General features: G+C 29.4%; 9 protein-coding genes across 9 annotated transcripts; 3 read left to right on the forward strand and 6 right to left on the reverse strand. All coding sequences in view use genetic code 12, as the record gives it.

The window, feature by feature from the left end:
- Positions 1 to 39: 39 nt before the first annotated feature.
- Positions 40 to 1,386, forward strand: RJT21DRAFT_83085 (uncharacterized protein; the record flags this gene model as incomplete). Its single annotated transcript, XM_064885348.1, has 1 exon — positions 40 to 1,386. One exon carries the CDS (start codon positions 40 to 42, stop codon positions 1,384 to 1,386), a length of 1,347 nt encoding a protein of 448 aa, XP_064739485.1.
- An 8-nt stretch (positions 1,387 to 1,394) lies between these two features.
- RJT21DRAFT_2122 (uncharacterized protein) lies at positions 1,395 to 2,117 on the reverse strand (the record flags this gene model as incomplete). Its single annotated transcript, XM_064883748.1, has 1 exon — positions 1,395 to 2,117. One exon carries the CDS (start codon positions 2,115 to 2,117, stop codon positions 1,395 to 1,397), a length of 723 nt encoding a protein of 240 aa, XP_064739486.1.
- Positions 2,118 to 2,154: 37 nt separating this feature from the next.
- On the forward strand, positions 2,155 to 3,288 carry MED4 (Med4p). The gene has a single exon (XM_064881166.1). It carries the CDS (start codon positions 2,289 to 2,291, stop codon positions 3,198 to 3,200), a length of 912 nt encoding a protein of 303 aa, XP_064739487.1. The 5' UTR covers positions 2,155 to 2,288; the 3' UTR covers positions 3,201 to 3,288.
- On the reverse strand, positions 3,113 to 4,407 carry HEM15 (ferrochelatase). Its single transcript, XM_064881167.1, has one exon. The coding sequence runs from the start codon at positions 4,376 to 4,378 to the stop codon at positions 3,257 to 3,259; it is 1,122 nt and encodes a 373-aa protein (XP_064739488.1). The 5' UTR covers positions 4,379 to 4,407; the 3' UTR covers positions 3,113 to 3,256.
- Positions 4,408 to 4,593: 186 nt separating this feature from the next.
- LPT1 (lysophospholipid acyltransferase) lies at positions 4,594 to 6,454 on the reverse strand. Its single transcript, XM_064881168.1, has one exon. The coding sequence runs from the start codon at positions 6,430 to 6,432 to the stop codon at positions 4,639 to 4,641; it is 1,794 nt and encodes a 597-aa protein (XP_064739489.1). The 5' UTR covers positions 6,433 to 6,454; the 3' UTR covers positions 4,594 to 4,638.
- Positions 6,455 to 8,927: 2,473 nt separating this feature from the next.
- YCS4 (condensin subunit) lies at positions 8,928 to 12,660 on the reverse strand. Its single transcript, XM_064881169.1, has one exon. The coding sequence runs from the start codon at positions 12,641 to 12,643 to the stop codon at positions 9,200 to 9,202; it is 3,444 nt and encodes a 1,147-aa protein (XP_064739490.1). The 5' UTR covers positions 12,644 to 12,660; the 3' UTR covers positions 8,928 to 9,199.
- Positions 12,661 to 12,906: 246 nt separating this feature from the next.
- On the reverse strand, positions 12,907 to 14,288 carry TAF4 (Taf4p). The gene has a single exon (XM_064881170.1). It carries the CDS (start codon positions 14,273 to 14,275, stop codon positions 12,977 to 12,979), a length of 1,299 nt encoding a protein of 432 aa, XP_064739491.1. The 5' UTR covers positions 14,276 to 14,288; the 3' UTR covers positions 12,907 to 12,976.
- A 364-nt stretch (positions 14,289 to 14,652) lies between these two features.
- On the forward strand, positions 14,653 to 15,982 carry RCL1 (rRNA-processing endoribonuclease). The gene has a single exon (XM_064881171.1). The coding sequence runs from the start codon at positions 14,855 to 14,857 to the stop codon at positions 15,947 to 15,949; it is 1,095 nt and encodes a 364-aa protein (XP_064739492.1). The 5' UTR covers positions 14,653 to 14,854; the 3' UTR covers positions 15,950 to 15,982.
- Positions 15,953 to 22,280, reverse strand: TOR1 (phosphatidylinositol kinase-related protein kinase). The gene has a single exon (XM_064881172.1). The coding sequence runs from the start codon at positions 21,893 to 21,895 to the stop codon at positions 16,001 to 16,003; it is 5,895 nt and encodes a 1,964-aa protein (XP_064739493.1). The 5' UTR covers positions 21,896 to 22,280; the 3' UTR covers positions 15,953 to 16,000.
- Between the last annotated feature and the right edge of the window lie 189 nt (positions 22,281 to 22,469).

The raw sequence follows: 22,469 nt of genomic DNA on the forward strand, positions 1-22,469 counted from the left end.
TAAAGTTATTATATTACTTACTAGTTATATACAATTATAATGTCTTCCACATACAGACCAAGAGGAGGTTATAGTCTGCGTGGTAGACCGAGATCTCAAGGTTATGGACAGAATCAATCACAATCACAATCACAATCTCATTATCAATCTCATCAATCAAGTAATACTAATAGTAGTTATCGACCTCAAAATAATAATAATTATAGATATCAAGGAAATAGAAATAATTATTATCAACAATATTCCAATAATAGCAATAGTCATAATAATAATTCAGGTCAAGAAACTCTGTTCCAAATATGGATGGGTGATTTAGATCCTACTTGGAATGAAGAGAAAATTATTGAATTATGGAAACTGGTAGATGAAAAGCCTACGGCTGTTAAAATAAAGTTGGATAAATTAACTTTGAAACCTATCTATTGTTTTGTTTCTTTTGAAACTCAACAAGCTATGGAAAAGGCAATTAATAAAAATGGTCTTGCTATTCCTGGTACTACCAGATCATTTAGATTAAATAAAGCTTTAGGATCGACAAATTTTCAATCTAATAATAATAATAATAATAATGTTCCATTAAAAAAATTACCATTAAGAAATGATTATTCTATCTTTATAGGAGATCTAGATCCATCAGTTACTGAATCTAATTTAATGGATGTATTTAATAATAAATTCCCCAAACAAGTAATACAGGTTAGAATCATGTTTGATCCCGCAACTAAAACATCAAAGGGATTTGGATTTGCCAAATTTAATTCTCAAGAAACTATGGAAAAGGCATTAGAAGAATTAGATGGTATTATAGTAGGAGGCAGAGCAATAAGAGTTGGACAAGCTGCCAATTCTTCAAATAATGTTGTAGTTAGTTCAGAAAATAAAGTTATTGAAACTCGAAAAGTAAATATTAATCATCTGCAAATTCAACCACCACTAAACCAATTTACTGATCCAAATAATACTACACTTTTAATAAATGGATTAGGATCTAAATTTAGTGAAGATGATTTAACTAAACATTTCCTTTCATTTGGTGATATAGTATCATTAAAATTATCTAATGATTTTACTAGTGCTACAATTCAATATTATTTTCGATCATCAGCAGAAACAGCTTTATTATTATTACATGGATCAATTATTAATAACTGTAGAATAGATATAAATTGGGGGAAACCTCAAGAAGATAATTATCATAAACAAGATCCAGCTCCTATTGTATATGCACCATTTGGGGTATTACCTATTAGGTTTGATAAAATTAAAAGAGATGAAATTGATAGTTTAAGTGGACAAAGTGGACCAATTATATCTGTTAATGATGCAAATAAATTATATGTACAAGCAAAATATGCTAGAGATCAATTACTAAATGATAACTTTTAATATTAATATTAGTTATGATCATTTTCCAATTCTCCTGGACAAAGCTTTTCTAGTTCCAATTTAGAGGTATATTCACAACCACAATACCAACAATAGTTATGAGTATGTCTCAAATAATGAATTAACAGATCTAATCGATTTTGTTCATAATCTTGTATATGACCCAGTACATAATCTTGCCATAGTGGATTTACTAATTCAAGATTATTATCATTACGATATTGTTCAGCATCTCCACTTAATTCAAAACATAATTTCATAATACTAATCAACTTTCTTTTAGTCAATTGTTGACTTTGAAGTTGTGTTCGATGCTTTGTATATTTTGTATAATCTATATCATGTAATATTACTTTATTGGGAGCTCCTAATCCTTGAGTATCACTCTTAACTATAACTCTTATTGGTTCTAGATTAACTCCAAGAGATGAATCCTTACCTAGAGACATACCTGGTCGATAACCCATTTTCTCCATAATAGATAAACCAATTGATTTATTATTATTATTATTATTATTTATTATAGACAGTTCTACAGATACAGAATTAGTAGTTGTAGATGTGTGGAATTCCATATAATCATCATTAATGTATTGTTCACTATTATCATCCTCATACTCTATTGATGGTACATCTTCAGGAGGTTTAAATAACTTTACTGGTCGATTCCTCACAGTCACTTCCTCTTCGGACTCTGAAGAATTCTCAAATATATTAGTGGTTCTGTTCATACATGCTCTTTTTATGGTGTAGTTTTATAATAAGTATGGTGTAGAATTATCTTAAGTATGTGTTAGCGAAAAAATGTATTTTCGAAATAAATTGTACTACACACCACAGTTTATTAAATTGTATACAGTTTAATTATCCATATACTTAAGACATTATTAACTAATTCACTAATGTTAAGGAAAGAATCACCACAGAAACCGTTAAGTGGATCACGAGCTGGCTCTTCTACTCGATTAAATCAATTAAATCAATTAAATTCTACCCCTAATCCTCATATGACATCTTCATTAAATCCAGTAAGAAATCTACCGATTGATTCTACAAATTATAAGAGTAAGATAAAGACAAAGGCTGAACTTGAAAAATTTGAAAAATTACCAATAGTTCAACTTGTAGCATCATTTGAACAAACATTAAATGAAATTTCTAATGATATATCATTATTTAAAGAGAAAGAATTACCTAATGATGTTAACAATATAATTAGTATTAATGATAATTTACATTATAAAATTAAAGAACTTCAAGCTCATAAAGATTTAGGAAAGCAAATTCAAAATCTTACAAGTGAAAATAATAAATTAGATTCAAAAGCTAAATATATTCTTAAAGAATTAATATCATATCGTAGTGAATTAAAAAATTTACCGAGACTACCTAGTAATCGAAATAATGAAGAAATTAATTCTTCAATTCAAGTTGAAGATATCTTAAAGTATGCTATGAAATTAGCTAAATTTACTAAAGCTCCTGCAACTATGACAAATGTCCCATATCAAATTCATCCAAATAATTATGTATGGCCTGCTGAAGATGCATTAAGAAGAGGTATGCTTGCAGCAAGTTCATTACAAGGTGATGAAATAATTCAAAATGAGCTTGGAATAACTAAAGAACAAGTTAACCAAGATCAAGTAATTAATCAAAAAATAAATCCAATTACTAAAGAAGAAACTAGAAGAGGTTCATTTGGTGATTATGGCAGTAGTGCTGGTACAAATATAGATAAAAAGAAAGCCATTGGTAATGGACCTGATCTTAATTTAGATCTATTTGATTCTGATGAAGAATTCTCCGATTAATAATAATATATATATATATATATATATCTTATATAAATATGTACAAGTTATTTTATTTAAGATTTGGAATGATCACCAAACATTTCACTAGGATGTTTAAAAGTATCCTTAGCTGAATCACCTCCTAAGGCACAATCTAATGCTAATTGATTAGAATATAATGAACCTGATTGTAAATGATTCTTAACTAAATCAGCTAATCCTTCAATAAATACTTCATTACCATTTAATGAATCTACTCGTTTTATTTTATGAGGATTTTCACATTCATCAATTAATTCTATATCTAATTCATGTAATGTTTCAATATGATCTGATGTAAATGCTACTGGTACTAATATTATACCTTTAATATCATTATTTTTCTCTAATTTCCCCACAATTTTACTAGTTTGTCCACCTAACCAAGGTTTTGGTCCAACTTGAGATTGCCATACTAAACGATAAGGATATTTAAAATTTAATTTCTCCATAATTGCATATACGGTACTTGCAACTTCTGCAGGATATGAATCACCTTTATTAACAATTTCCATTGGTAATGAATGAGCTGAAAATAATATAATTACTTTATTTCTATCTTGTTCAGGAAATTCATATAATTTCTCTTCAATAGATTGACTAAATGCTTGAACTAAACCTTTATCCTTTGGCCATCTATCTATAAAAGTCCAATTAATTGTTCGATTTGGATCTAATTTAATAGTTTGTCTATATAATTCATTCATTGAAGATCCGGTTGTAGAATATGAAAATTGAGGATATTGAGAAAATGCCACGGCTCTAGTAATTTTATCTTTAATCATTTGTTGTAAAGTTGTTTCAGTTAATGGATTAGCATATCTAAATGCTACATAAGGTTTATGAGGTGCAGTATCAGGATTAGTTTTATCAAGAATTTCACATACTCTTTTACATTGATATTCTGACCAATATCTAATAGGAGATCCTCCACCAATATCCTTATAATGTTTTTCAATTTTAGGAGTACGACGATTAGCTATTAATTTAGCAAGAATATTTTGAAATCTTCCAAACGGGATTAGATCTCCATCGGAAAATAATCTAAAGAGAAAGTCGTATGTTTCGGAAACCGTGGATGGTCCTCCCATATTCATGAAAACAACTCCTGTAGGACTTCGTGTCCCACTGGAAAGTAATCGTTTACTCCAGAACATATCCGGTATTAATTGGTGGTAATCTTCTTTACTAAAGCTAGTGGAAACTTTTCAGTTGTAGCAATTTTAGCGGCCGACTTTTTTTTCCAGGCTGACTTACGGCCTCACTCCGAGTGGGGGGAAATAGCGGCAAGTAAAATAACGGCAGCTGAATTAGCGACAGCAAGCGAACATACGCAGTGACAGATGACTACAGTTACAGTTACAGTTACAGTACACTAACAATCACACTTACACTTTTATATAAATAAATACTAACACTAATCCGATTTTTTATTAGGTTGAGAATTAAGAAATTCTTCCTTACGAGAATTTAATATAGTATTCATCTCGTTAGTAAAATTATTATAAGCATCACGTAACCCTTCAAAATCATCTTCTTTAATTGATCCTCTACGACGTCTAAAAGAAGTCCATGCTTGTTTAAATTCAGTAATATCTTGATCTACTTCATGTTTATCCACTGTTTGTAAATAATCAATAGGTGGTAATCCAAGTGTAGGTATATTATCATAAGATTCCTTTTCTAATAAGGATTCAACAGCATTATTAACTAATTTAGCTTCTTCTGGAGCAAGTTTATGTTTATATTTTTCAACATCTTGTAAAGATTTGAAATATCCAATAACTTGTTTCTTATAAGGACCATCAAAGGCAAAAATCACAAGAATTGAAATAATTGGAAGATAGAAATAACATGTAGTCCATGCTTTAACTGATCTAGGAAAATCCAAAAATACAAATGGTTGAGCAAGGTATCCAATTGATAATTGAGTAATAATATAACATACTATATCATAATATTTTTTAGAAGGTTTAGCAGATTTACCATCAGCTTGTAAAAAGATTGGTCTTAAATGACGTCTGAATATACGACCAACTGTTTGTAAAATAGCTCCTAATACAAATGTCATATAATAACCAGGTCTTGTACCATGCCAAAATGCACTTGTTACAAATGTAAATAATGTACTTTTAAATCCTGGTTTTCTACCTTTTCTTGCTACTCTTAAATATACATAATTCTTTAACCATTTATTTGTATTCATATTCCAAGCTTCTAAACATATATGAATATTTTGACCAGTTTCAAATGTATATGGATCAATATTTTGTACACGATCCCATTTAATTTGATTTGTTACTGAATCATAACCATTATAACCAATTCCACATAAAATACATGCTCCTTCAGCAATTAACCAAATTGAATAATATCTTAATCTTTGAGTAAAACTTAATAACCAAAGATAAAAGATTCTATAAACAAAATTATGACTCATAAATTCCGTCGTTAAAATATATTCATTAACAAAGAATCGAGGAGCATTTACAAGTAAAATTATACAAATAAATCCTTGAACTGTTTTTGATAATGATTGTTTACCACTTCTTGGAATTTTCCTTTTTTTCTTGCCTGGTCTATATTGTTCAGGAACATCATCAAATAAACTTGAATGAAGAAATCTATCGTAATCAGCATAATCAAACGCCGGACCAGTTAATAAAGATGCATAAAAAAATGTATAACCAATATAAGGTAAAATATTTGGATGTTTTTTAATTGCTCTTGTTTTTGTATATTTTGTTAATTCTTGTTCAGGTCTAGTTCCATCATAAATATTCCAACCAAATGATGTAAGTTTTATTACTAAAACCATTTGAGCTCCTGATAAATCAATTTTTGTTCTATCATAATCATTAAAGAATTGATGAGAAAAATGGGTATAAGCTAATAATGACATTAAATAAATAAAATTTATCCATGGCATTGAAGAAGTTCTAACATATCTTGTAATAAAATAACATCCTAAACTTGAAATTATAATTGTCCAAAGTCCATCTACAACTCCTAAAATTCCAAATATATAAAATAATGATACTCCGATATTATACCAATTTTTTAATGAATAATTATGATCTGGTAATCTCTTAAATATAAAACTAAATGGAAATGATAATAGTGTACATAATAAAACTTTAAGACTAGCATCATCTACACTAAGTAGAGTCAGTAATTGATCTACAAGGACTTGTACAAACCATATAGTCATGACAATTGCTAGTAAGTTAAGGTAGTTGGGGTAATTCCATTTCACGTGGATCAAAAAGTTTTTGACATTTTTAAATTTTTTTTTGAGTAGCATGCGGCTCGATTACTGCTCTAAAGCTTTATAGTTTAAAAAGAGTTATAAGGATAGCGTATACAATTTTCATATTGTATAATCTATATTATGTATTATGACTTTTGTTAGACTACACATAAAAATACGAATAAACACTACAAGTGATGAACAAGAGGGTTGATCAGTAATATTAAGAATGTAAATTATATATATTAATAAGTTTAAAATAAATACTGTCCCTTGTTAGGACTCCAAATTAACCTTTGTCTTATCCTAGAAGTTAGTAGGGCCTAGAATTTACAACAAAATTATCTTCTGCTCCAAATTTCACACAAACAATTTGAAGAAACGTTTTTTGCAGCTCATGCATGACTTAGACTATTCATTGGAAGCATAAGTAAAATCAGGAAAAGAATGAAAAGAGTGAAGAATAAAATTAGCGCTTATTTATATGGCAGTGAGGACTTTTACGCGCTACCAGGGGATACGCAATGACCGACACTCTGACCGACACTTTGACTGAAAGCTCTACAAGATAATTAAGATTCTAAATCATATATATTAATAAATTAAGAAATCATACACGACTCTTCAAAAAAAAAAACAAAAAATATTAACAAGGATCCTAGAAATTAGTAGAGCCTAGAAGTTAAAATACAGTTAATGCCAAATAGTTGGCTATATGCATGTTCTCAAAAGAAATCAAGTCATATTTAACTATTAAGATGTCTATCGCTTACCAAGACTCTCAGAACAACATAGGATGAATCTGAAACATCAAAATCAGAGATAATAAGATAAAGAATAAAAAAGAGTAATGAATAAAAAAGGGTGATGAATAAAAATCAGCGCTTATTTATAGGTGCACTACGCAGTGACGGACACTTTGACTGACAGTTCTACAAGATAATTAAGATTCTAAATCATATATATTAATAAATATTGAAAACACAAACGCTCTTTGAACTACTTATACTTATCTAATCGAAAGCAAGATTATGCTGCACCTAAAAGTTAGTAGAGCCTAGAAGTTAATATAATGAGTTCAGATTGGGTTCCCAGAACATACTATACAATCGTACTATTCAAATACATATTATCTGAGTACGAAGATTCAAGGGAAGAAGCTGAATGGTAAAGAAAAACGACCGTTGAGTAAAAACCACCGTTCAGCAAACCCTTAAAAACATATGGTTAATAAATGCAGTAGAAGTTTTTAAGGAATCTAACAGAAAAGAGTAGAAGTTTGGCAATATCCTTGCGCGCTACCAGGGGATACACAATGACCGACAGAATGACCGACACTTTGCCTGACACTTTGACTGACAGCTCTACAAGATATTTAAGAATTTAAATCATATATATTAATGAAATACACAAATACAAGTAACAGACGAAAACAGTAACCATGCACTGTACCTAGAAGTTAGTAGACCCTAGAAGGTAAAATACAGATTAATCTCAAATCGCTTTCGATATCCTTGTTTAGTAAGGAAACAGAAGGAATACTGGTATATTTATCACTAGAAAATCAAAATTAATCAAACGTGGTACAATAAGATCAAATACAAAAGTGTGAAGAATAAAAAAGGGGGAAGAATAAAAAAGGGAGAAGAATAAAATCAGCTCTTATTTATAGGATGTGTGCGGGTACTCAATGACCGACGGTTTGACCGTTTGACCGACAGTTCGATTCACAGTTCGACTCACAGTTCTACAAGATAATTAAGAATATAAATGGTTTGTATTAATAAATTTTAAAATATCTTTGTTTCACTTACGTAAAAGAAGAATAACACTATCCTACCCCTAGAAGTTAGTAGAACCTAGAAATAACTCATACTAACGATCACTCGATGAGACAAATTTTAGATTATCTATGCTCCCCAAAGAACGAACTAAATGGCTATAATAAGAAAAGGAATGAAAAGAGTGAAGAGTGAAGAGTGAAGAATAAAGAAGAATAAAATTAGCGCTTATTTATATGGCAGTGAGGACCTTTGCGCGCTAAAGGGCCATCCTTAACGACTGACCATGCTGCAAGTCCCGATTAGGATTAGTAACTTAATAGTTATAGTATTACATGATATACATTAACAAATGTAAACAAAATGGTAGTCACATAAATGAAGAAAGTGCCACTGTATCACATACTAAAGGAAGTGAACTCTAAGGGTAATTAATCTTCAGTAGATATTGTCCTCATATGAGCAGTACAACTCACAAGTAGTCGTATAAATAAGAATAAGTCGTGCACACGACCTATTTGCCTATATGTTGCAAATATGTAACACATATGTTCTAATGACATATCACCTACGGCATTTTAGCTGCCCCTATCCTTATCTCTTATCTTTTCCTCTATACTACTAAATGTGCTACGACATTACTAAGCTTATCTCTGAGTTGCCTACACATTATTAGATCCTATATATATCTACACATTTCCTCTACTTTTATGCTTGCATCTCCCATTGTCTAGTTTTATCTCAATATACAAGTATATTCTACTACATAAACTATACTTAGTACTTATACAGAGTATATGTTGTATATATTATAGTATATACTACCAAATACATTACATCTATCTATTATATAGTACACATTACCTTTTACACAACATATTACCTATATAGTATGTGTTACCTATTAGTACATCTATCTATTATATACTACATATATCTATTCTATCCTAAGTTCTCGCCAGAACTAATTTAAATCCTTCATCTAATGCAGCTGTTATCGATTCATTCTTATATGGAATTGTAGATAAAACAAATGCCACATCATTCCATTGTGTTTCAGTTTGACATTTAGAAAGTCTAATTAATAATTTCTCTGATAATTGTTTTTGTTGTTTTTCTTTATCAATGAATGAAAGTAAAAATTTTAAAATTCTCTTAAGTGAATCCTTTGATAATGCTTCATCATTTGATAATCCACTAAATATATCAATAAATCCATTATATATAGCATTATCTTTTGTAGCTAATTCTGCAAAGAATAATTTAACCATATCACTAATTCCTTGATCAGGATTTTCAAGACATTTAGCCATTGATGATAATTGACCTTTAACTTTAACTTGACCTGCTAAAATTAAAAATGTTACCGTCATAAGACATGTTCTTTGTACCATCATATTTTCATCAGTTAATCGACGATAAATAAAATCAGTACTTTCATCAACAATATTATTAAAACAAACTGCCATATCTCCTAATCCTAATACACAATTACATCTAATTATTGGATCATCAGATTTTTCCATTATAGTAATTAATAATGGTAAATTCAGTTCACAATATATTGATGAAACACACATTAATTTAATCATACATAAAACTGCTGATCTTTGTAATCCTGTATTATTATAATTATGATTATTAGCACAAATTTCAGTAACAAGTGGACCAAATTTAGATAATAAAGAATTATCTCCATAAAGTAATTCTCGTTCTTTAACATGATTTACTGCATCAGTGAAATCATCTTCTGATGTACCACCAATCATTTCTAATTCATCAGTATTTTCTTCATCATCTTTAGAATTACTCTTTTTAGTTTCAGCTTCATGCTTTTTCTTTTTAAATTTCCCTTCTAATTTTTCAAGATGAACAATAGTTTTTATAGCAATATGACCTACAATAAATAATAATTGAGATAATGAAATTGTTTTACTCTCATTTTGAGAAATTTCTTTAAATACTGATAAAGTTTTCCGTTTAATTACTTGTGTACAAATAATTTCTGGATTTGAAGATACTTGATATATAGCTCCAATAGCTTGTTCTGCTACTCCAAACCAATCTGATTGTTCACTATATATCAAAAGTATATCAGTTAATTTTTCATTAAATTCATCTTCTCTAGTAATTTGTTTCAGTTGATCACTTGGAACTAATCTTTGAAGAGCAATACAAGTATATTTTGCAAGTTCTAAATCTTGTTTTCCAATATCTCCAAGTCCAATATTAAGTAATGAATCAAATCCCTTTACAGCAATTGAATGATCAGTAAGAGCTAACATTCCTAAGATTATAATTGCTCCTAATCTTTGTTTAGATTGAGATTCATCTAATATTGATTCAATACTAAATATCAGCCATAATACTTTAATAATATCTTGAGCAATTAATTCTTGTTCATACATCATTCCTAATAATTTTTCTAATGATGCAAGATCTGCTAATGAAGCTTTTAAAGTTAATCCTATAAGATTTTTGGCAATAATTAAAGTTTGATCTAATCTTGAAATATCTTTTGGAGCAGTTAAAAATAAATCTTTATAACAATCAATTAAATGAGATGGTACAGATTTACCTTCATCAGAAGATCCTTTCATCCATACTAAATGAAGCATTCTTCTAATTCCTTCTTCTGCATTTTCAACTCCATAAGCATCAGCAAGAACTAAGAAATCCATTGAATCAATAGCTTCATTTCTATTTTTTGAAAATAATAATCGAGAAACTATTTCTGTACCATTTTGAATAGCTTCAATAAAATCAATAGCATCTTTAAAATAATTGGCTTTAAGTTTAGCTCTAAATAAAACTGTTGTATCAGGAAGATTTTGTTCTTGTTCCATTAATGCAGCATTAAGTTCTGCTTCATCAACTTCATCATTATCTTCATTATCTGATTCGCTAAGTTCATCATTTTGTTGTTGTTGTTGTTGTTGTTCTTCTTCCTCTTCCTCTTCTTCTTCCTTTTCACCTTCTTGATCGATTTCCATATCATCTTCATCTTCATCGATTCTTGAAATACGTTTCTTCTTTTTAGGTGATAATGGTAAATATTTTAATAATTCAGCTTCTGCTTCATCGAGTCTTTCCTTCCATAAAGAATATTTTAATTGAGAACCATTAATGGCCGTAAATTGATGAGTTAATATTAATTTTGATAAGAATTTAATTGTATTACGACGTACTAAAGTACTTCTATCATCTAAAGATCTTACGGCAATAATTATTAATTTTTGTCTTCTTGAAGGCATTTTAATATTTAAAGCTAATACTTTAGTTAAAGCTTGAAATGCTTTAGTTCTAACATAAGGATTTTGATCTAAAACTCGAGCTTGAAGTAAATCAAGTAAACCTTCAACCCCATTATTAGTTAATTCTTCACTTTCATCATTTTGTTTATTTTTTAAAATATCAACGACAATATTTCCACAAGTTTCAACTACTGAACATCTTAAAGATTGATTACTATTATCTAATAATTGAGCTATATAACTCATTTGTTTAAGAATTAATCTTGGACTTAATTCTGAAAGTCTTATAAGAAATTCAGAAACAGTTTTTGGACCATTTGTATCATTGGCATTAAATTGAATTTGAGATATTTCTCGTAAAACTTCTTCAATTAATAAATAATAATTATATTCAGTTGCAATTATATGAAGTAATTCTGCCATATAAATTGGTAAATGAATATAATAAGTTAAACATTGAATTATATTATGTTGAATAATTGTACTATGATCATGATTTTTAACTGATAATGCCATAATTTTAAATATAAGTAATTTTATTGATGTAACTTTCATTCTATCAGGATTTTCCATTAAATTCATAATTGGTCTTGTAAATAATTCAATAAACAGATTTCTTTCTGGTGATGTTATAAATATTTTTGAAAGTTCAATTTTTAATACTGATACAATTGATGTTAAACAATCTTCAACCTCAATACAATTTGATTTCCATTTTGATGATATTTCTCCACTACGAAATTTCCCATTGGTTTTGGTAAATTCTTCTTTACCTAAATGTTTTGCTAATACAAATATAAGATATCCAAATCTTTCAAGTGTTCCTTTATAAAATTCTAAATTATCAATATAATCTCCTCCACTTGATAATATTCCTCCATAAAGATTTCCAATGGCATTAAATGATGAAGTGATTAAATATGCTAATTGCTTTTGATGTTTAACTTCAAGAGATTTAAATCCATGAATTAAATCAATAAGATCTTCAAATAATTCATGATTAAGATTAATTGATTCAGGATTATCTGCTAAAAGATTCGTGACACTTTCGAGTTTGGAATTGATATCTGATACGTCCAACTCATACTGTTTATCCACATCAAATGCGTTAAAGTATGTGGTCACGTTAAAGTCCATGATTGTGGTAGTGGTAGTGGTTATAGTGATGAATGGATGGTTTGTTTACATTTCAGATCATTAAATGCTCATAGTTAAGATGGAGAAAAAGTGAGTGCGCATAGTTAGTGCATAGTTAAGAGTAAGTTAAGAGTGCATAGTTAAGAGTGCGTAAGTGCCCATAGTTAAGAGTGCGTAAATGCCCATAGTTAAGAGTGCGTAAATGCCCATAGTTAAGAGTGCGTAAATGCCCATAGTTAAGAGATCCTACACTTTATAGTTAAGGTACACCTTTACATACTTACTAGTTAAGACAGAAGACTGTATATAATTAAGATAACTAAATTACTACACTCAATCCTTAAGTTTCGCATAAGCCTTCACTATCGCTTTATCAGTCCCCATCCTTTCTCCTTCAATAGCTCCTAATAAATCCTTCATAGTAACAGAATTCCCAGTTCTAATCTCTCGATATCTTAATCCATTCTCTCCTCTAATCGATATTATAGAACTCTTCTTACCCTTTTCATCACTACCTTTACTAGCATCAGTGGCTCCTCCATTAGCTGATGTCATCCATGAATATTTCTTTCTACCAGTATTTGACATCATAGCTGCTGTAGCATTGGCTGCTCTATGTAAAGTTTCTTCAACTCCAGCTTTTGAATCACTTCCATCTCCATTACCATCAATATCATTCTTTTCAAGTCCTAATGCTATACGTTTTTGAACTCTTCTTTCTTCTAAATCTTTCTGTCTCAATGCTAAATTACGTAATTCCTTGGATAATTCTGATCTTACTACTGAACTACTACTACTATTGCTACTACCACTACCACTACCAGGCTTTTTATTTTTGGGATTTAAGGCAGGAATTCCTCTTCTACGATGACGAGCTAATATGATGGTTTTATGAATAATATTAGATAACCATGTTTCACAAGCGGCTGATACTAATTCTAATAATTCAGCTTCTTGAAGAAAATATTGTTGTACACCATTTTCTCGAGCAACTTTAGTAACAAATGATGCAAGATGATATCCATTAAGAAATGGTGGTGGTTTAGATGAACGTATAATTTGTTTTAAATCTTTTGAAACATCATCTCTTCTATATTGTTGTTGTAATAATAATTCTTCTTCTTGTTGAATATCAACTCCTGCCGCAACAATAGCATCATTTAATCGTGATGGATCATTCAGAACTTTTTGTTGAGCTTGTTGTTGACCTAAGGTTTGACCTGTAAGTGGCACTTGAGCTCCTCCTGTTTCAAGTGGTATCTGTGTTAATGATTGTGATTGAGGTATAGTCAGAATGGGTGGTTGTACTGGTTGAGATTGAGATTGTGCTTGTGCTTGTGGTTGTACTTGTGGTTGTGCTTGTGATTGAGATTGCGGTTGAGATTGCGGTTGTTGAACATCTACTTTGTTTCCTTCACTCAATACATTACTCTCTAGTATCTTACCTGGTAAGTCCGAAAAGTCTTCATTGACATTGGTATTTAATTCTTGACTTGGTGTAAGAAAGTCAGGTTCGCTAAAGATATCATCCAATTGGGCATCCGGATCCAATTTTGGCTTTTTAGGATCCGAAACATCTGCTCCATTTGTTTCTGCAACTCTTTTAAGTCCGTTACTATTGTTAGATGACATATTGATATGATAGTGTTGTTTATAGTAGTTAAGTATGGTGGATGTTGAGGTTCGGATGCTTTATCTCAAGACTGGGAAAAACGATTGGCGGGGACACGACTTTTAATAATAGGCTTATAAAAACCTATCTTAGTTGTTATTAAGAGTTAAATCTGATGGATGGAGTATAGTGTCGTGTATAATGCTATAAAGGTAACTTAATTAGGGTATGGTAAGCTAAAATTGGTTATAATTGGTATATGAGTAGTGACTACAGCCCATGAATAATGGGTGCAAAAGCATTACTGCTAACTATACATCATACTAGATTAATTGATTCAATTTGAATTAATTGAAATACATTGACTTCACTAGTATTAACTAACTCTTATCAATACAATTCATTCATTATTCACATCTTATTCAACAACTAAAACAGTTAATAGTCAAAGTTAACTAAACCTCTTCTCCTAGTTTATATTTTCCTGCACACAGCCAAAAATTTATTTTGAGAAGAGCTATAACCTTTCTGAAAAATTTCACTATCCCATAGTTTAGAAAGTGATATTTTATAAACTTTAGTCCATAATAACCTGAACCATGTCAAGTAAGTCCGGTATAGCCACGTTTGAAGGTCATAGAAACTTTAGGTTACGATTAATTTTGGCTACATTAGCTGGGAAATCCATTAAGATTAGTAAAATACGATCTAATGATGTTAATCCTGGTTTAAGAGATCATGAAGTATCATTTTTAAGATTACTTGAAGCAGTAACTAATGGATGTCATATTGAAATCTCATATACTGGTACAGCAGTTATTTATAAACCTGGTATTATAATAGGAGGAGAATTAACTCATGTATGTGCTAATACAAAACCAGTAGGATATTTTATAGAACCAATGCTTTATTTAGCACCATTCTCAAAGAAGAAATTTTCAATAATTTTTAAAGGTATAACTACCAGTGATAAATCCAAAGATGCTACCCCAGAATCTATTAAATGGGGGTTAATACCAATTATGGAAAAATTTGGAGTTCGAGAAATATCTCTTTATATATTAAAGAGAGGTTCAGCACCAATTGGAGGTGGAGAAGTTCATTTATTATGTAATTCACTTATACCTCAACCATTAACTATTCATGCATTAGATATCCCTAAATTTTCTGCTATTAGAGGAGTATCTTATAGTACAAGAGTTTCACCATCTATAGTTAATAGAATGATAGATGGAGCTAGAAAAGCTTTAAGACCAACAGGAGTTGAAGTTAATATAACAGCAGATGTTTGGAGAGGAGAAAATTCAGGAAAATCTCCTGGTTATGGAATTACTTTAGTAGCTGAACTGAAAAAAGGTTGGAGAATTGTTGCAGAAGGGGTAGGATCAGCAGGAGAATTACCTGAAGATATTGGAGAAACTGTTGCATTACAACTTTTAGAAGAAATAAGTACCAGTGCAGTTGTAGGATTAAATCAATTACAGTTAGTATTGGTATATATGACCATTGGTAAAGAAGATATTGGAAGATTTAAATTATCTAATAGTCAAATTAATGAAAATTTTATATGGTATCTTAGAGATATTAAACAATTATTTGGTAATGAAGTATTTATTAAGGAAGAAGATAAAGATTATTCATTACTTTCTATTAAGGGAGTTGGATTTACTAGTGTATCTAAGAAAATAGCATAGCCTAGTCATAGTCATAGTCATAGTCATAGTCATAAATGTATATTAATTTATTTACCAGAATGAACACCAACCAATATAATGTTGACATAAATTCTCAACACTGGTAGCTTGTTGAATTAATTTATCTACTTGAGTTGGAACATCTAAACCTCTTAAACGTTTTATATCATTACCAGTTAATTTATCAGTAATTCTCTTTAAAATTAATGAAGCACGAGCATTTCTAATTTCTAATTCATTCTTTTTAGTTAATCTAGCGGCTTCTTGTTCATCAATTTGACCTCTTCTTAATAATTCAGTCGTATTAACTTGATGAACTTTTATACCAGTAGCTTCAGCTACTGCTTTTGTAGGAAATTCAAATCCCCAATTAATTAATGGATCATAAGCAAAAGCTTCTAAAATTGCCATTAATGATTCTTTATTATCTCTTAAAACTCTCATAACATGTTCACAAGTAATTCTAAATGATCCTTCAATTCCACTAACTTCCATAGCATAATTTAACATTCTTGTTAATCTAAATGGAACTTTTTCGGGATACTTTTCTCGAAGTATGGCTGCTTCAAAACAATCACCAAAATCAATATGAACTACTTTCCCAGTAATTCTATCTAACATTAAATTAGATGGATGACGATCTCCTAATCCTAATATATAACCTACCATTGACATAACTGCTAAAGATCTTGTATAAGTTGTTCTACGATCTAACCAAGCTTCAGAAGATTTTGATTTTAACCATAATACTTTATATAAATCTTGACCTCTTGTATTATCTAAAGCTCCAGTAAATACTTCAACTTTTTGTAAAAGTGTTAAACTATCATAATCAGGAGCCATTTGTAACATAATTCGATGTTCAATATTTAATAAAATTTTTCTAGATTCTCGATATTCTCTTATAAGTACATGAAATGTATCACTATTTGGTACCCAACCTAATAAACCAACTTTTGGTGATAAAGGTATTGCCGGATATTGTTGAATATCTAAATGACGTTTAAAACATTCTGGATCATTCATTAATAATGTATTAACTAATCCAAATAATTGCATAACTAAATTATCTTGACGAATATCTTCATGACCCTTTAATACAAATAAATAATCTTTACCATCACTACCTTTACATAAAAGTTTTCTTGGTCTTTGTTTTGATGATATAACTGATACAGTTGGATCAAATCTTTTAATTCTAATAATTGATTTATTAGCCAGATAAGTTCCTGGTACAGCTAATTCTAAATCTTGAGCTTCTTCTAATTTTGGAGATACAAATTGTAATTCTAAACTTTGTAATTGAGGTAATTGACGACTAATTCTTCTAAATACATTATAATAAATATCCCAAGCTTGATTTAAATTAGTTATATCTTTTGTACGACGGAAATTTAATACCCATTCATAAGCATCAGATAATTCTCGACCAAAAGCTGTTGCAAAGGCAGATTCTCTCATAGTTTCAGGACCTTTCAGTAACATTTGATGTAAAGGTTCTAATACTTCAAACATCTTTTCTGTATTATGTTCACCAAAGAATAATCTTGAAGCATCTTCTAAACCTTCATACCATTGTTCATGCCATAATACTGCTACTCGTATAAGTTCATGACTAACTAATTCTGCTTGATCAACTAAACTTGAAGAATGAACTCTCATTTTTTCAATTATTGATTCTGCAGCTCTCTTTCTACTAACTGATTCAGAAGTAACTGCCACTGCTAATGGATAAACAAGTGCTTGAGGATGAGCTCGACCAAGTTCAGCTAATAATCCAAATAATGATCGACTAACTATTTGATCAGGTTGATGAATTCTTGAAATTAATTGTGGTAGAACTTCTAACCAATTATCAATTTTAACCATATTAAATCCTTCAGTCATGGCTTGAGCTGCTTCTGGAATTCCCCCAAATTTAAACCATAAAGTTAATAATCTTAACATATCTTGTAAAGAATTTGAATTAGATAAAGCAATTGAATGAAAAAATCCTTTTATAGATGGAATTACATGACGTTGAACTGCTTCTAATGGTATCATATTAGAATCAACTTTATTAGCAGCCGTAGATTCATTATTTGTATAAAGTGATATAACTTCAAAATTTGCAAGAGCCCAATTATGCCATGCTTTATACCATTTTTTATCAAAATGTGTAGCTAAAAGGTATGCTCCCAAAATAATTTCTGAAGTTTCAGTTCTCCAATTAGAATTTAAAGCAATTTGCCATTCACCTTGCTTTAAAAAACATCGTGCAAGTAATTTTGTATATTCTTCCACATGTTTTGGACCTTCTGAAGGTAAAGGTTGAGTAATTAAATCATTAGGATTTAATCCTAAATCTTGAGACATTCTTGTTGTAAAATCTACTAAATGTCTTAATGCTTCAGTTTGTTCACCTTTAGCCCACATATATTTTAATTGAGCATAAACTACTTGAGGTGGAGCTCGAGAAGGATTTTCTGGAGCTCCAACTTCAAGTAATGAATTAAGAGATTTCTCAGCTAAATTTAATCGACCTGATTTTCGACATAGATTGGCAAATTTAATCCACATATCCATATCTTGTTTTGGTTTTATAACTAAGGCTCTAACTTTTAACATTCTTTGCCAAATATCTACATTTCTTTGACATCCAAGTAATCGAGTATTCCAAGTTTTTCTCATTATAGCTCTTCTTTCTGAACCTTGAGGTAACATTTTATACTTAATAATTTCTTCTAATTCTGCCAACATTTGAACTCTAACAACCACTCCATAAGCTCGAGTATAACTTTCACTTACTAAAGCAGTTATTTCTGTTACTAATAAATCTCGAGCCTTTAAAATATGACCAGAAGCTTCATCAAAATTATTTCTATGAAGACTTAATATGGCATTAAAGAATGCTTTATCAGGAGATTCAGATTTCATTACTTTAATACAAGTATCCATTCTATCCCATTGACCTAAACCCCAAGATGCTGCGGCGGCTAATGGTGCAACACTACGTTTAATTTCACTAGATGAATTATCCCATTTACTTTTAGCTAATTCACTTAATTGTTCCCATTCACCTAAGGCATGTAAACATCTCATTTTCCCCATAGTAATTTCCATATTATTTGGTTCATGTTTTTCTCGTTCATTATATGCTTTAAGTGCATCATCCCATCGTTGTAATTTTTCATACCAAGTTTCTTTAAGTTGTAAATCATGATGAAGTTGAGCATGTTTTAATATTCCAATGGCTGCATCTGATTGTTGTAATTGATTATTTATACTAATTAATGATTCTATAGTTGGAGTATTTGGTTCTTCATAAAATTCTAATTCTTTATAATGTAATGCTTTAGCAAATGCATGACATCTTTGAGCATATTGTCCAAGAGTAGTTATAGCAATTGGTAAAGATTTATCATCATGTTCCATAAATTCTACTAAATTTAATAAAATTTGATGAATTTCTGGAGGATTATTTGGTGATGATAAAGCTACACAAAATGATTGAACTAATTCTTCTTGATGTTGAGAATAAAGTTCACTCCAACAACTGGCAAAACTAGCATTAAATAAATCTTTAGCTAAAGCATAATAATCGGTAGCTAAACCTGCACAAGCTCTAATAGCATGAGAAGGACTTTGTTTTAATAATTCTTTACTTAACCGATTAATCCATTCTTGCCAATCTTCTTTAGTTCGACATTGACTACAATCCCAAGCAATTTTTAAAGCTCCTTGATTTACTGGTAATTTTTTAGATGGAACATCCACAACTCCTTGATGAGTTTGAATATCATATTCTTTATAAATATCCATTTGTGGTAAAGGATCTCCACTAACTAATTTATTAATTAAATGTTCAAATTTTGGTGCATGAATCTTTTGTTGAATAATAATTTTTTTAACAACGGGGATGAAAACACTGAATTCATTACCTAAATGAATTAATAAACAACTTAAAGTATTTATAGCAGTAATTCTTAAATCATCATTACCTTGACGTAAGACTCGAAGTAATGGATGAATTATTCTTGATGCCATATCATTTAATATTACATTACGAGATAATCTTCCAATAGTTTCAATAGCAGCTTTTCTTAATACTAAAGGACCAAATTCAAACATTTTAACAATACTTGGAACAATTATATGAACATATTCTTCAATATTACTACCAAATATAACAAAACTTTTTAAAACATGTAAAGTTGGTTCTCGTTTAGGAGATTTATCATCTTCAAATACATCTAATAATAAACTTAAAATATCTGATAAATACATTTTAAATTCTCCTTCTAATGCTCGAGATATAGCTTCAATTAAATTAATAATTATTACTTGCATATTACTAAAGAATTTTGTTATAACTTCAAATATATCTGTTAAAAATGGTCGAATATGTTGTTTAACAATTAAAATTAATTGAGCTAATTGTTGAAAATAAAATTTAAGCATAGCTTGTTGACAATTACTATTCATTACATGAATAATTCCAGGAATAATTTGTGGTAAAAATGATACACATCTTAAACCTAAAGTTTGAAACATATACATTATAGCTTGAATAACTTTTGAATGATGAGAATTTAATGAAGGATCTTTAAGAATTTTCATTAAATGAGTTATAGCAACTGTTGGATAATATTCTTCATTAGATGGTGACATTCCTTGCATTAATAATGCTACATCAATAGGTGGAGCATTTTGTTCAACTGGTCCTTGTTCAACTTCTCGATGTTTATAAGGATCAAGAGCTCCTAATATACCTAATAATCTTACAGTTTCTCGTCTAATTTGAGGTGAAGTTTCCAGTTTTAATATGGCTACTAACATTCCTAATAATTGAGGATAATCAAGTAATGGTTGAATAACATAACCTGAAGAACTTGCTAATTGTCCAAGTGCCTTTAAAGCAGCATCACGTTTATAAAATGATGATTGATCTTGAAATGTATCAAGAATTAATGGCATAAGATCAGGTATAAATGGTTTTAAATCTTCTCCACCAACTACAGCTAATTCTCCAAGACAATTAATTGCACTTGAAGCTACTGAAGAAGATTCTAAATCTTTAGCCTTTGGTAATAAAACTTCAACTATTGGTTTAACATAAGGACGAGTTAATTCTTTTGAATTACTTATAAGTAATGATAATAATATTGCACTTTCTTCCTTTTTCCTAGTAGTAGTTGAATATTCTAATCTTGTTAATAATTGAATTAAAGTTTTTCTTAATGATGGTACAATATAAGCTGGATTAATTGATGATAATCTTCCTAAGATTCTAATAGCAGTTTTTCTTACTGCAAATACTTCATCATTAAGAGCAATAAATAATAATCTAACATTATCAGCTTGAGATAATTGAGGATCAAAATTTCCTGCATTAGCAAGACATAATAAACCTTCTAATCTTGTTTCAGGATTAGGATCAGTTATTGATATAGATAATAATTTATCTAATACTTCATTAACAGCATTTAAAGCATTTACACTAGTTTGTTGACATATAGGATCTTTTATAAAAATTTGACATGAAGTTATAGTTGCAGTTTGACGAACTTTTGCATTTGAATGTTCAAGATAAGTTATTGTACAATATCTTACAAATTCATTTAATTGATAATTTTCAAATTTAAAAAATGCCAACATTTCTAATGCTTGAATTAATATAATACTATCATAATTTTCATAAGTTTCAGGATTCAGTAATATATGATTTGGTGTATGACCAGTTTCTCGAGATATCATTGATAATCTACGATCTCGAGCTAAATTTTCATTCATCTTTATTGTACCATAAGGTGAACCAGGAGGTTGAAATGGTTTACCTGATAATACTAAACTTAAAAGATTTAATAATTTCATATTAATTAAATTAGTTAAACTAGGGATATTTATAATTAAAGTTTCAAGCATTGTTTGCATATGTTTTGATAATGAACAATTTGTAAACATCATATCAAGTATATCACTTTGAAGATGTTTTGTTAATGCTGGTCCAACAGCAATTGATAATTTCCCAATACAATCAAATATTGCTGCTTCAGTTCTTGAAGTTGAATCATTTACTGAAAGTCCTTCTCTTATATTATCAAGAATTGCATCTAAATAAGTAGCAATTTGTTGACCAACTTCTAAAGCAATTAATCCAATACTTTTAAATATAGCTGATTTATCAGCTGGTTGTTTATACTTTTTCAATTGAGTTAAATAATGAAATAAAGTTCGATGTAAATATTTTTCCACAAATACTTCTGGATTAACTTTACATAATAATGGAAATATATTTGTTAATTCTTGTCTTATAATTGATAATTTATGACCTTTAAATTTACTAGTTAATTCATAAATTTGTTCAAATTTACTTATAATATAATTATCTTGATTATATCTTATTAATTCTCGATAAACTAATAATGAACCATGAATACTTTCTGATGAACCATTTTCATCTTCAGTAAGGATTTTAGATACCAGATCAATCATTCTTTTAATCCAATAACTTTGAGCATTATTATCTCGATGATGAATA

The sequence above is a fragment of the Scheffersomyces amazonensis genome (assembly GCF_036850825.1).
Source record: "Scheffersomyces amazonensis strain UFMG-HMD-26.3 chromosome Unknown RJT21scaffold_2, whole genome shotgun sequence".
Taxonomy (NCBI): domain Eukaryota; kingdom Fungi; phylum Ascomycota; class Pichiomycetes; order Serinales; family Debaryomycetaceae; genus Scheffersomyces; species Scheffersomyces amazonensis.